We start from the raw sequence: 14,000 nt of genomic DNA on the forward strand, positions 1-14,000 counted from the left end.
TGTGTGTGTGTGTGTGTGTGTGTGTGTGGGTGTGTGTGTGGATAAGTGTTAGTCGTGTGGGGATGCCCCCTTACGGGGGCGTACGTGTCTTTTGGTGTATTTGTCTGTCTGGTATATTGTTTGTCGGGGTATAGTAATTACATTTATTTTGTCGACTTTTGTTTATCTTTTTTTTAATAATGGGAACTGCAACTGCGATAGCGCTATTTTGTAAATCGTTTATAGATATAGATTCTACAGATGATAGTGAAGATGATGAAGACATTTTTTATGTGATAGAATAAACTAATTGTAAATATTCAAGAACAAGAATTCAAAATTACATGGAAAATGTAGTACAGCTTTATTATGTCGTCGATTATGCGTAATATAGCCATTTTGATTGAACCTTCGTCGAATGTGTAGTTTGGTTTTGTTTGCAAACAGACATCAGACATCATACTGTCATTCCTCCACCAATCTGCTGCAATCACACTACCTCTTGAGGTTTAGCAGATTTAGCAGTCGATGTTATGTAGAAATAGTAGTATTTTGACGTTTATTCCGCTGATGCAGGCTGCTGTAAAGCTTGCGAAATTTATTTTCGGAATGTAAAATCGTGCTGACAGTACTTTCAGCTAATTTCGGAACATAGCCGCTGTATATTTATTATGCTACATTCACTTGGGACACATAGAACACTAGCGACACCCCAACTTCTGCCATTTCTTGGACAAATTTTCTCAATTTTCCCGTATGAGTTTGTGCTCCTTGTCTAGTCTCCCTGACAGCAGTAATACAAAAAAATCAAAAGATAGGTTATGTTATTTAAATAATTAACGTCGTCTCGTTAATTTTTTCATTTATATAAAACATATTGGTTACGTGTAACACAAGCAAAATTTAAATTTCCGAGTTATTTTTTGTAACAAAAACCTGCAATAGAAAGATTATAACTGTTCTGATTTTGTAATGTTTTGAATATTCGCGCGTTATAAGTATTACAAAATATTTGAAATCCGCTTTGTGGTAATAGAGAACTGTACTTTGTGTTAGAGGGGGTTATTTCAGAAGCACGTGTTAAACAAGATGCACAAAATGTTCGTGTCCCTGTAGTAGAATATTGCGCTTAGTTCGGTATTTTCGTGTAAATTTGAATTAATGGTGTCTTGTTAACAGTTAAATACTTTATATCAATATTAAGTGTCAAATAATTAGAAAAAAACAAAATGGCTCTTGGCGCAGCAGTTAACGATGTAGAATATGATACAAAATCAAATAACCTGACTGCGGATAGCGAAAAGGTGAATAAAACCACCAAGAACGAGGAAAAAGTTACAGGTTCGTAATGAATAATAAATTGGTTTTTGTGTTATTTGTTAGAACCGGTAAATAACCGATCCTGTTACGTAACTAACAGCTATTATCCAATAATTAATTAACTTTAATTTTTATTTCGTCTTACAAAAGATTATATTGGCTTATTTTATTATTTCACAAAATAATGAGCTCTATATTTTTAGTATAATAAACTTATTGAATAGTAATAATGCCATAAATATGAACTCTGCCTTGAGCTAAATTTTGTCACTATCTTAAGAAAGTGGTTTGTAGTTTTTATGGAGAACTTTAGAAATAGGTACAAAGCGAAGATAAAATTGAATTTCAGTGTTACTGCTAAAAATTTAAATTATGCATAGGTAATTGTTAGTTTATACATGTAAAAAATATATATAACCTATAAACGGCCGTGGCCCCATTTTTTTTGTTTAAGAATCTTCAAACAAGAGTTAACATCGGTTAAATAAACAATTTATTTTTATGGATCTAATAAATTGAATCATTCACATTATTTCCAAACTATAAGCTCAGATTATATATTTTTTTATATGATTAAGTAGGTAGGAACTGTTTAGTCAGCTAATTCATACCTAAGCTAGAGCTCCATACAATATTAACAGGAATATATGAGATAAAATTTAATATTTTATTTATGGCATTTTCATTATTATGCAGGGTGAACAAATTTAAATGGACCAACAATCTTCATGTAAAAATAACTAATAAGAGTTTATATAAACTTTGATCTAGAGACCACAATTTAAAAATGTTGAGAAATAGACCTTCAAATTCGTGTCTATTTGTTGATTATAACAATTGTTTTAGCCAATAAATTATTATATTATACAGGACGTTTTTTAAGTCAATATAATAACTCTAGAGGTGTGTTGCTTGGATTATTTTAGTCTAAAAAGTCTTAGTAAACCAGGGTTCTAAAGCTACTGATTTTCAAGATATAATGTGCTGAAATTTAAAATAAAATATTTTTTCAAATATTTTTGAAAAGGATTTACGTAGATTGATGGATCTTGGGCTGAATTGGCATAGAAATATCTGCATATTTATTAAAATATTTTGATAAAATGATTAAGGAACACACCCCTGACATTGTTAGGTATAAATTATTATTAGTGATGGGAATAATCGAATGAATTAAATAATCGAGAGGTTACCATTCGAATTAATTTTATAATCGAATGATCATTCGAATGAATAATCGAAAGTTCACTTTGAAAATTTCCGGTCTATCCCAAATCATATGCGAAAGATGTTAGGTAAATGAATGACTGTAGCGGATTGGGGCATTTCTTCCATATTTCTTCGTTGCCAGTTGAGTGATTCAGCAGCATGTGTTTAAAATGAGTAGTCGCCGCCTAAAGAGGTCCATTGTTTGTGATTTTTTTGAAAAAAAAAATTATATAGAAAACATAATTTGGTATTATTTTCATTCATATGAATTTTTATCCCCGCTAAATAAAGCTCCCATCTAACCCCCCGCGATGCCACTCATAAAATTCCTGCATACCTTTTTTATTGTATGTCGGTGATATTTGATTGTCTCATCTATCCTCTCGGCCGTCTTATCTCGAGATGCGTTGGAACAATCGAAACATCTGCGCACTCGCTCGAGTAGTGCACGTATTAGTAACGCTGTGGCCACTGTCATTCGTATCCGAATAATCGAATGATTCTATATGACCACTCGAGATATCTCGAGAGATTTTCATAATCGATATAATCGATAATTTTCATTCGAGTAGTCCCATCACTAATTATTATGTAACAGGTTTTACATTTTTTTCGTGTTATTAGAAAATAAACAGGAGAAAGATGTGGAAGAAAAAGAAAAAGATGAAAGTGAAGAAAATAAAAACAAAGATGAAGTGGTCTTCATTCAAGATATTGGGTTTTCAGTGAAAATTGTTAGTCCTGGAGCAGAGCCATTTGATATTCAGGTTTGATTTTTATTAACATTTTTATAAAACTTATTGCCTAAGTTTAAGCCACAAAATGAACTCTTACATTCAATTTTACTCCAGTGTAATGAAAATTGTTATACTTAAATATATTTTTATAAAAAACAGGTTTCAAGCATGGAATTAGTTCAGGAAATTCATCAGTTACTGATGGATCGTGAGGACACTTGCCACAGAACCTGTTTCTCATTACAATTAGATGGCAATACATTAGACAATTTTGCCGAACTAAAAAATATCGAAGGCCTAAAGGAAGGTTCAATAATAAAAGTTGTAGAGGAGCCGTATACTATGCGTGAAGCTAGAATTCATGTGAGACATGTAAGAGATCTGCTTAAATCTCTTGATCCGGCAGACGCGTATAATGGAGTCGAATGCAACTCTTTAAGTTTTCTTAATACTGTCACACAGGGGGATATTTTGGGTGAGTATCAATGAAATAATGCATAAATTATTCAAACCATACCAAATTTTCTAATAGAGAAAAAGAAGGTGAGACCAGAAAGTGTAGATTGCACACCACCCGATTATATTATGCCGGATAGTAAAGATCGGCCTTTAACTGCGCTGCAGCCCCAGCTCAAAGATCAGAAAGTACCTCAATGTGTCAAGGTCGGTACTCAAAGAAAAACATTTATTTTTGTTATACGTTAAGTTACTTTCAGGTGTTAACTACATCAGCTTGGAATCCTCCTCCAGGTCACCGAAAAATTCACGGTGATTTAATGTATCTGTATGTTGTTACATTAGAGGATAAACACTATCACATATCTGCTTGTTCACGTGGATTTTATATAAACCAGTAAGTTAAGTAGTTAACCTTTTTATATTTTACTTTTAATGGTTTTAATCCATCAGATTTTATTCTTACTGCGTTGGTTATACCCAGTGATCTAAAACTACTCGCATCTACCTGGTGTTTCAGAGTTGAAATGACAAAAGACTAGGGGAGATTCTGCTTAGGAAAATATGTAAAAAAAGTTCATATGAATATTGGTCGTGCTTCATTTGTGAGATACAGGGTGTTAATTTTTTTTTAAACTGAGTTTTTTAAAAATATACGCTTTAGCCGATTTGAATGAAATTTTTACAGTTTATTAAAACAATTATCCTACATCAACTGAACCGATTAGATTTGATCTAGAATTTTCAGGGGCACACAGTGGGAAATATTGGAAAAAATTTGAGCCACGCGTCAAAATTAATCAAATAGTACCGGTGAGGTAATTGGAATATATGCCTAGAATTTTTTCAAAATGGGCGAGTAATCTCTAGCCTCAAACTCGATCATACGAAGTATGACATATTCGGTATCTAAAAATGAAAAAAAAAGGAAAGTTATGTACTAAAGGCTGCCAAACAAAAAAAAATCATAAACATTAAACATATTCCTAAATCATGAATCTAGACCAGCTTTGCCAGATTTTTTTTCGGGCAAAGTGGAATTTTTCTACGGGTTTGTATAATTGATGATAATTGATTCAAGAGCAGGAAAAGCGGGACTTTAATTTTGGATAAAAAAGCGGGACGTCTGGAAACGCTGATCTAGACCCAAAATGATGTGAGTATAATTCCATAAAAATGGTACTTTTGAGTGTGCAACCAATATTTTTGCATAACTTTAACCTTATAAGAAGCTGACCAAGAAACCTGAAAACCTAACCTCAAATCCAAAATAATTAAGTTAAAAATCCACAGAAACAATATATTTTCTTCAACAAAGGATATGATTGCTTCAAAAAGACATTCTGCAATACAGGGTGATCTATTACCGGTATCGAGCGGATGAATATAGGAAACTAGACCTGCTACGATTATGAGGTAAAAAATCTATTAACGAATTTGACCAAAAGAAATTGATTTAAAATATTTTCAAGTTTGTAACTTCACCGCTAGGCGCTAGGTGCAACTGCTATAGTGTTACACAGAATTGTTGGTTTTTCAAAATTTCGCCTATGTAAACTAAGTTGAAAATACACTTTTTAGATACACTGTTAAACCCTTCACAAGTTTGGTTGAACTTTTTTTGTTATTATCATAGCAACGCCAGTATGAAGGACGCCATCTTGAAATTTTTAAATTGTCAACTTCTAAATGCCTTAATCAATTTCAATAAACGATGGCTCATTTTAAAGAACTATTAATAAAATTTATATTTATGATATGGGAATAAAAATATTATTTTTCTGCGCAACGGTAGATGACGCTGAGAAAAGTTTTATAATTGTCTCCGTTTACTAAAAAAAATAAATGCAACAGTATAGTTTTTTTTTTTTTTTTCATGGCTTGATAGACCATTCATTAAGGAAAACAAATACACAGACCGGAGGTCGATATCTTTTTTCGTTTTCAAGTTATTGCTAAAATAGTAAAGTTTTGCTAGAACATCCTCCTTTATTTAGTTCTTTAAATAACATTGACATAATCCAAACCAAAATTAAATTGTAATTAATTGTAAAACTATATCAATCTTGTCCTTAAAAAGAACTTGCTTTATTTTTAAATTTTTTTGAATATGCAGGGACAATTTTTCATTTTTTTTTATTCCAAATATCTGTCTTTGTGACATTTTATAGACGACGTCATTTCATGTTTTGTTTATGTTTTCATAAAGAAACTCATTGCGATAATTCCTTATTTTTTGTTATGGATCTCAGAGATGTGCCAAAGTTAGCAAAAACGATGCACTTGTAGACCTATGTTCATATGAACTTTTTTACATATTTCGCTGAGCGGAATCTCTGTTAAGCTTTTGTCACTTCAACTCTGAAGCACTATAATGCGTTTTGCGTCAGGGTGTCATAAAAAATAGTGTAACAAACTTTGAAGACTGGTAATACTCGCCAAAATAAAAAAATTGTTTTATTGAACTCTCTAAAATGCTTAGAAAAAATAAAAAATTTAAAAGTTGATTTTTATTTTGTTACATCTGTTGACAAAATGTATTTTGAATGGAACTTTCTAAACAAATCTTACATGAAATTCAATGGTGTTCCAACCAGTGGCGGCTCGTGGTATCTTTGGCAGAGGAGGCTTGAAATGAAAAACTTTAAACCGTCGCCTTGTAATCAAACGGGCACAGGCACATAATTAACATAAAGTAAAAGCTCTTATTTTGTATAAAACATTAAATAACACTCATTTTTTGTAAATTAGCAATGAGTACAAAAACTAAAAGAAATTCGTATAAATTAATATGTAATGAGCGTTCAAATAAAAACGTGGTCGAAGTTGGCTCTGACACATTGGACGTAGGGAGTAGCTTATAGTGACCAACTTAACCTCATTTCTCAACGAGCTGTATAGCAGCTGTCAGTTTCAATAACGTTAATGACTATATAACTTTATTTTAAAGAATAATCGTGATAACAATAACAAACAATTAAAGGAGCTGCTGAAAGTGTCCCCATCCTTGTTCCAAGCACTTTTCACACCTGTTCCTCAAAGAATTAAAGACATTTTCTAAGATGCTCGGGGTATTGTTAATTTCACGAATCTTGTCTATAAGTCGAGCCTGCAGATGGTTTAAATCAGGAATAGGCAGTTCAAAAATAGTGTTTTTAAGGTAAGGCCACAAAAAGAAATCACACGGCGTAATATCACATGACCTCGGTGGAAATTCATGCTCAGCATTGAGACTTATTAGTCGATTTTGGAAAACTTCCCTCAACATATTCATCGTCTCGCCTGCCGTATGTGCCCTTGCGCCATCTTGTTGAAAGTAAAAGTTTGTAATTTCGTTTTCTTCCAGCTGGTTAACAAAAGGAGCGATAATTTCTTCTCTATACCTTTGCGCAGTAAGAGTACCATTAAAAAAAATAGGTCCATAAATCCTCCTTTGATTGAGAGCACACCAAACTCCAATTTTTTGAGCGTGTAGAGGGCCCTCGACAAAAAAGTTATCTGGTTTTTCAGAAGACCACATTCTCATATCCTGTGAGTTTACGTAACCACTTAAATGAAACCAGGCTTCATCAGAAAAAAAGGTGATATTATGAAGTTCACCGTAGTTGTTTAAAAACCATTCACAAAATACAGCCCGTCGCGGAAAATCAACTTCATGAAGTTCTTGCTGACAAGTTAAACGATAGGAGAACAAACGCAAATCTTTTTTTAACACTGTGTGGCAGGTACCGACTGATACTCCCACCATTTGTGATAAAACACGTACAGAAGTTCTTGGCGCATTTTCCATTATTTGTTGGACATTTTCTTTTAATTCTTCAGTCCGCTTTTTAGGTCGGCCCACTTCCACTTTTTCATCATGTCAGTGAAAAGTAATTTCTTGAGACGATAAAAATATTACTACATCGATTAGTCTATTTAAAATATCTCTATTTCACGAACCTTCTCGTTATAATGTTATATTTCCGTTTTTTGAACAGAATCTAAAGCATTTACAATATTCTGTTTACCGAACATTTCAAATTTAATACGCGAAGAAATATGTTCTTGCGATTTTTCGTGTCTTTCAAGGTCTCTCCCTAATTTTTTAAATTGTTAAAACCGACCCTGCCCCAAACCGATAAATTATCATTAGTGAAAAATAAACATTGCCAGCAGTATAATTTATTTCTAATAGTTGATGCAATTAACCAGTCGTTTTTCTATAATTATTATCGCTAAATCCCCTATTTTGTTTTTCACCCACTGCAACTAAAACTGCAAAGAAGGTGTTGGTCCCGATTTCTGTTTAATTATGAGCTTTTCATCGTAACTGAGATACTAAATCCTTTTAATAATAAATAATCCACAATGTCCATGCAACTAAAGAAGTTGTTGAGGTTATATTTGTTTTCCACACTTATTTTATTTTAATAAAGTTAAGTACATACCAGAGTAAAATGTAAATGATTGTTTTACTAATTAATTATGATCGTCTCACAAAAATTCTTAAGAAAAACTACACATAAACACCAATTAAAAACAAAAACGCACTCACAGACGACTAATGTTTTTATTATGAAATGGGAAATGCAACTAATGCAACATTGCAACATACAACTGTGATCGCCGAGGTGGTACAGAAGAAGGGCTATATTGAAAGATTTGCTTGTTAAAAAGAGATGGAAGGTAGCAACAAGCCTCCGTGCTCGACTGGTTAAGCTTGAATGTAGATTTTGTGGGGATATAATTTCAAGGTCACGCACCATATAGAACACTGGTAAAGGCAGGAGGCTTGAGAAAGTTATTTGCCAGCGACTATAATGCGAATTCGGAGAGCGCGAAAAATAGTGAACATTTAAAAATCGTATATTTACGTGCTCGAGATCTCCCTTAGTAGGTACCTAATTAGTTGCATATGAAAATAGATTTGTATGAAAATTTCGTAAGTAATATTAATTATATGATGTAAAATAAAAAAATTAAAAGAAAACTTTTGCAATACTATCAAAAACTGCAGAGGAGGCTTAGCCTCCCCAGCTTCCTCTAGCGGGCCGTCACTGGTTCCAACTGTGTTCATATGATATTTGGAAAGGATAAGTTTGTTCAACCCAAAAATCCATGGTACAATAAACCTTAAAACCACAAAAAAATTATTTAGAGGCAATTTAAGTTGCTCGGTACAACTTTGACAATTATATTCTTTGTTTTTTTTTATGGCAAAGCACAGCAAACAACCTGTAATTATAATTTAACAAATATTTTGAGTACAATAGTATCTTAATTTATTTAACTTTAACAGATCTGGAGCGGAAGAATTTAATCCTAAACCTGCATCGCCTAGTCATTTATGCCATTCATTAATTGAACTGTTGAACCAAATATCACCTCAGTTTAAAAGAAATTTTGCTTTACTGCAGAAGAAACGGAGCCAACGGCACCCATTTGAACGTGTAGCTACTCCGTATCAGCTATATGCATGGACTGCACCGACCATGGAACATACTTTAGATGCCATAAGAGCTGAAGATAGTAAGTAATTTAGCTATTTTTCTATTTGTCAATTATGTGGTTACAATTTTTGGTTTTAAATTTTTGTATGCTATACAGCGTGTCCCACTAGTGCGGGAAAGTCCAATATCTATGTTAAAATGAGGATTATATGGATTTTTCTTTTTACTGTGTTGCCACATTTCTCGATGTACAAATTAAAAATATATTCAACTATACAGGGTGTTCCACTTTTCCTGGACAGACACCAACTTTGGTTTTTTAAATGGAAACATACATTTTTTATATTTTTTTCTGATTCTACATAAAAAATAAAGGGTACTTTGCAGTGGCGGCGCGTGAACATTGATTGAATGTGTTCTGCTTAGGGTTGTTACATTTGTTGAATTGAATTCCGGGATATTAAGTGTCCGGAGTCTCTAAATGGCGCCGCAGGCGAAACATTTTTAAATTTTCAAGGTCACGCGTTTTCCTGGCACTTCTGAATTTCAAAGAACAATGAATTTATAAAAAAAATATAGATTTTCACAAGAATGATTTTTGAAATTGATACCTTTTTTAAAATATCTATTTACGAATTACCTACTGACGGTATAAATAAATTGGAATAAAATAAATATATTTTATTAAATTATTGAATATTGTTTATAAACAAAAAAATCGTTTGTGAAATTTACCAACGATTCAACGAATTTTAATTTTCCTCGGCGTGTTATGATTTTTTCTTTATCTTTTTTTATATATATGTACATTATATTATATTCCGGGAGTTATACGTGCAAATCCGAAATCCGGGACCATACAGCTAATTCCCGGTACAATCACAGAAAATCCCGGTCATACCTATGTGGCTAGATGTTCTTTTAATATGTCGTCAAGATCTGCACTAAAATTTATGAGTCCACGAAACATATCAGGGTTGTCCGAATTTTCTGTCTCGTCGTGTCCGCGAAGTGCTAATTCGAAAGCTACGCAAAATTTTATGCAATCTATGATTTTAGATAATACATAACGATTTTTCGTTACCTGTTCATTGTGTTTCCGTATATTATCCCAATATGCAGAATCTAACTGACTTCTTATATTTATTTTACCTAAAGACTTAATGACTTAAATCTTTCACACTGTATATTGTCCATGCTTTATCTCCACCGAAAAGTAAGCACGGAAAACAAAACAGTGAATTTTTTAAATCAGACCCCCACATCCACTCTGCTTTTGTGTATACATTTTTGTTTTTTTATAACTTTTACTTCTTTTATTTTTAGTTTATCCTCATAAGGCAGGAAACCAAATAAAGTTTTTTTTAAACGAAACGCTATTCATTTTAATAACTATAATATCCGTAGACACCTAAACGAAAATATTCACACGTGCCGCTCGCATAAATAAACCACCACATACCACGTACGAAATATTACTGCATTTACTGCAGCGCAGTGGCTGTTGCTATTGCAGCCGCAAAAGCCCCTATCTTCGTGTACTGGGTCACGTGCCTAATTAGCCAATAAAAACAAAGGACGCATCTAATTGTTCGTTGTCCACACATTTTGTATATTAGATTGCATATATTAAGGAGCGTAGCTCGTGTCGCAATAAATAATAATATAAGCTCCTAGATTTATTTTAGCACGAGTACATTTCCATTTGGATTCTTTAAATATTTTGTTGATATTTAATATGAGTAAATACATAAAATTTTATGTGTTCTGCAGCTCCGCAGCTCTTATGGTAAAACCGCCACTGGTACTTTGTGTGGAATAGTTCTATTCAAATATTCACAGTTTTTGAGATATCTCGCTTGAAAGGTTTTTCTAGTCGATATTGGTTGCTTACGTTTTCTGATACTGACAGGTTATACTAATAGCTACTAAGCCCATTTTTTTATCAGATGTTTAGTAAGGATGACTCTTCTGAATCATGCTCCAAAAACTGGCTTGCGTTATACAGGGTGACCAAAATATCATGTCAAAATTGCCAATTGAAAAATTGAAAAATCTCGATTTTTTTAAATGCAACGCCCTGTATATTTTCATACCATGAGATGCAGAATTAAATTCTCTACAACTTTGCTATACCTGCTCCTATACCAAAATTCATTAGTTTTTCATGAAATCTCATTTCTATGAAAAAATGCGTTTAAAGTTTACAAATAGCTTATATGTAAAATAACGTAGTAGCCTCTTGTCAAAGGATAATCTGGATAATTTTCGATTCACATAAGGTTTAATAGAAAAGCGACAGTAATAATTGTGGAACCTCTCCTTCAGTTTTACAAAACACTTTGAACGAGGATATCTTTGTAAATATGGATTATTAGTTTGGTAAATACGACTTGCCAGTAAACAGTTACCATGAGTTTTACTAATTATTCTATTATTTATTTACTAATTCTTCTTTAGAGTCATTAATTTCACAATTATTACTATCGCTTTTCTATTAAATCTTAAGTGAATCGAAAATTATCCAGATTATCCTTTGACACAAGCCTACTACGTTATTTTACATATAAGCATTTTACAAATCTATATTTTTGACGAGTCGAAAATCGATTCGTTATTTTGCGAATCGCACAGGCCTAGTCAAAATACATAAAGCCTATTGTACAGACCACTTTTTTATTTTGTGTGCCAGTGTAATTATTGAGTATTTTTACAATATTCTCGACAAAACGGGAATTCTAATGTTTACATGGGTGCCTATGTTTTCTGTGATTTTTTACTGCCAAAAATTAAATGAATCCTTGTATTTCAACATTTTTAGTGTTTGAAGTTTCTTGTTCTTTCATTAATAATAATATAATACATCTTACTAAAAGTATGATTTCTTGTTTATGGCTATTAGTATTGGTCCTTGCTGGTCCTGCCAAGTCAACAGCATAATAATATATGGCAGAATTGCCAATGAAAATATAGTAAAAGTTCCTAATTTTACAGTATCCAGTTCAGTAAAGATATGATTCCACCACTTATTTACAACATTACTTTTAAAAATTGCATTGAAACATGATAAAAAAAATAGTCCACAGGCCCACGTACAAAGAAAAAAATGATTACCAGCAAGCTGTAACTTTGCGTGCAGCTTAAGTTTGACGAGTCTCCCAAGATATGACTAAGAGGAAAATTCAACAATGGTAAGTTTTCCCGTGATTTTCAGGAAAACATGTCAATCTGGCATAAACATGGAATGTTATGGCCAACACTTTTTTTTAATTTTAAATGAAAGATATATTTTTTTTAAAACCCCCAAAAAATTTGTCCGACAAAAATGTTGGTATTTTGAGTTTGTCCCCCACCCCAAATATGTCGATTTGGTGACATTATGGTTGGTGACAACCAGCAAGCTGATTTTTCTGGGAGGTTTTGGTAATAAGATTTGAAATTAAAGTATCTTATTGTCCGACAAAATACTTGAGAATGTTTTGCAGTCCGACTCCCCAAAGATGTCGACTTAATGACAACATGGTTAGTGATAACCAGCAATCTGGTTATGATTTTTTTCTCTAATAATTGAAATGTATAACACAATAATATACTTCCGTCCGCCAAAAAGATTGGAAAATTTGCCTTAAAATTGGGAAAAATAACTATTTTTGTGGTACCTAATGTTCATTCCGCTATAAAATAATTAATTTTTTAATGAAAAAATAAAGAAGAATAAATAAGAAAATTATCTTGTTAACAGGAGCAACATAAATTGAAATTCATAAATAATTATGTCTAACTAATTTAATTAATTTCTATCAAAATGATTTCTTTGTTCAAAAAACTTATAATATGTACATTTTATTTTCTAAACTATTGTAACTATTTTATAAAAAATGATAACTATACAATGAATGCATACATTTTTGCTTGTGTTTTTTTAAATTAATATTTGCAATCTTGTTTTGACAAACAGTTTACACATAGTGTTGTTCTTGAAAAACCAGTTAAACCAATTTTAAAAATATTATACATTTATCAACGCGTTTATAAAAAGATTGTCTTGTTGTAAAGTATAAATCCTTAATGCGAAATGACATTGCAGCATTTAAAACCTGCTGCCAAAGTTCTTAACAGGTGTTTATAGTTTATCCATAAACAACTGATTTGTAACCCCAAAAACGGAAGTCTCAGCATTCCATCTCACGTTTATGTACATGCAATTTAAATTAAGATGTAATTTTAGGTACGAATAATACTTAATGGACAGTAGCATACAAATGACAGCAATAAGACAAATGGAATATGTCAATTATTTGATTTTCGTCCAAACTTAAGAAACTTCACCGCTAAATTAATAATAGGTAGGAACTTCATTGTAATTTAATTCAACAGCATTGGAAGTTTCAAAGCCAAATATCTTGAAAACGGTGCGAGACAGCTAGTTTTATAAAGTGTTAACCTGTTAACAAGATAATTTTCTTATTTATTCTTATTTATTTTTTCCTTAAAAAATTAATTATTTTATAACGGAATGAACATTAGGTACCACAAAAATAGTTATTTTTCCCATTTTTAAGGCAAATTTTCCAATCTTTTTGGCGGACAAGTATATTATTGTGTTATACATTTTAATTATTAGAGAAAAAAATCAGAACCAGATTGCTGGTTATCACCAACCATGTTCTCGTTAAGTCGACATCTTCGGGGCGTCGGACTGCAAAACCTTCTCAAGAATTTTGTCGGACAATAAGATACTTTCATTTCAAATCTTATTACCAAACCCTCCCAGAAAAATCAGCTTGCTGGTTGTCACCAACCATAATGTCACCAAATCGACATATTTGGGGTGGGGGACAAACTCAAAATACCAACATTTTTGTCG

General features: G+C 32.1%; 1 protein-coding gene across 3 annotated transcripts in view; it reads left to right on the plus strand.

Moving 5' to 3' along the window:
- Positions 1–975: 975 nt before the first annotated feature.
- LOC108917944 (clustered mitochondria protein homolog) overlaps positions 976–14,000 on the plus strand; it is a 53,868-nt gene continuing 40,843 nt past the window's right edge. For 2 of the 3 annotated variants that reach the window (XM_018724759.2, XM_018724760.2), the window contains exons 1-6: positions 976–1,320; positions 3,133–3,275; positions 3,405–3,720; positions 3,778–3,908; positions 3,962–4,098; positions 8,983–9,212. In XM_018724759.2, coding sequence (XP_018580275.1) covers positions 1,209–1,320; positions 3,133–3,275; positions 3,405–3,720; positions 3,778–3,908; positions 3,962–4,098; positions 8,983–9,212 — 1,069 coding nt within the window. In that variant the 5' untranslated portion in view covers positions 976–1,208. The remainder of the gene's footprint in view (positions 1,321–3,132; positions 3,276–3,404; positions 3,721–3,777; positions 3,909–3,961; positions 4,099–8,982; positions 9,213–14,000) is intronic. The other variant, XM_018724761.2, reaches the window with a different exon arrangement.

The sequence above is a fragment of the Anoplophora glabripennis genome, unplaced genomic scaffold, assembly GCF_000390285.2.
Source record: "Anoplophora glabripennis isolate ALB-LARVAE unplaced genomic scaffold, Agla_2.0 scaffold66, whole genome shotgun sequence".
Lineage (NCBI taxonomy): Eukaryota > Metazoa > Arthropoda > Insecta > Coleoptera > Cerambycidae > Anoplophora > Anoplophora glabripennis.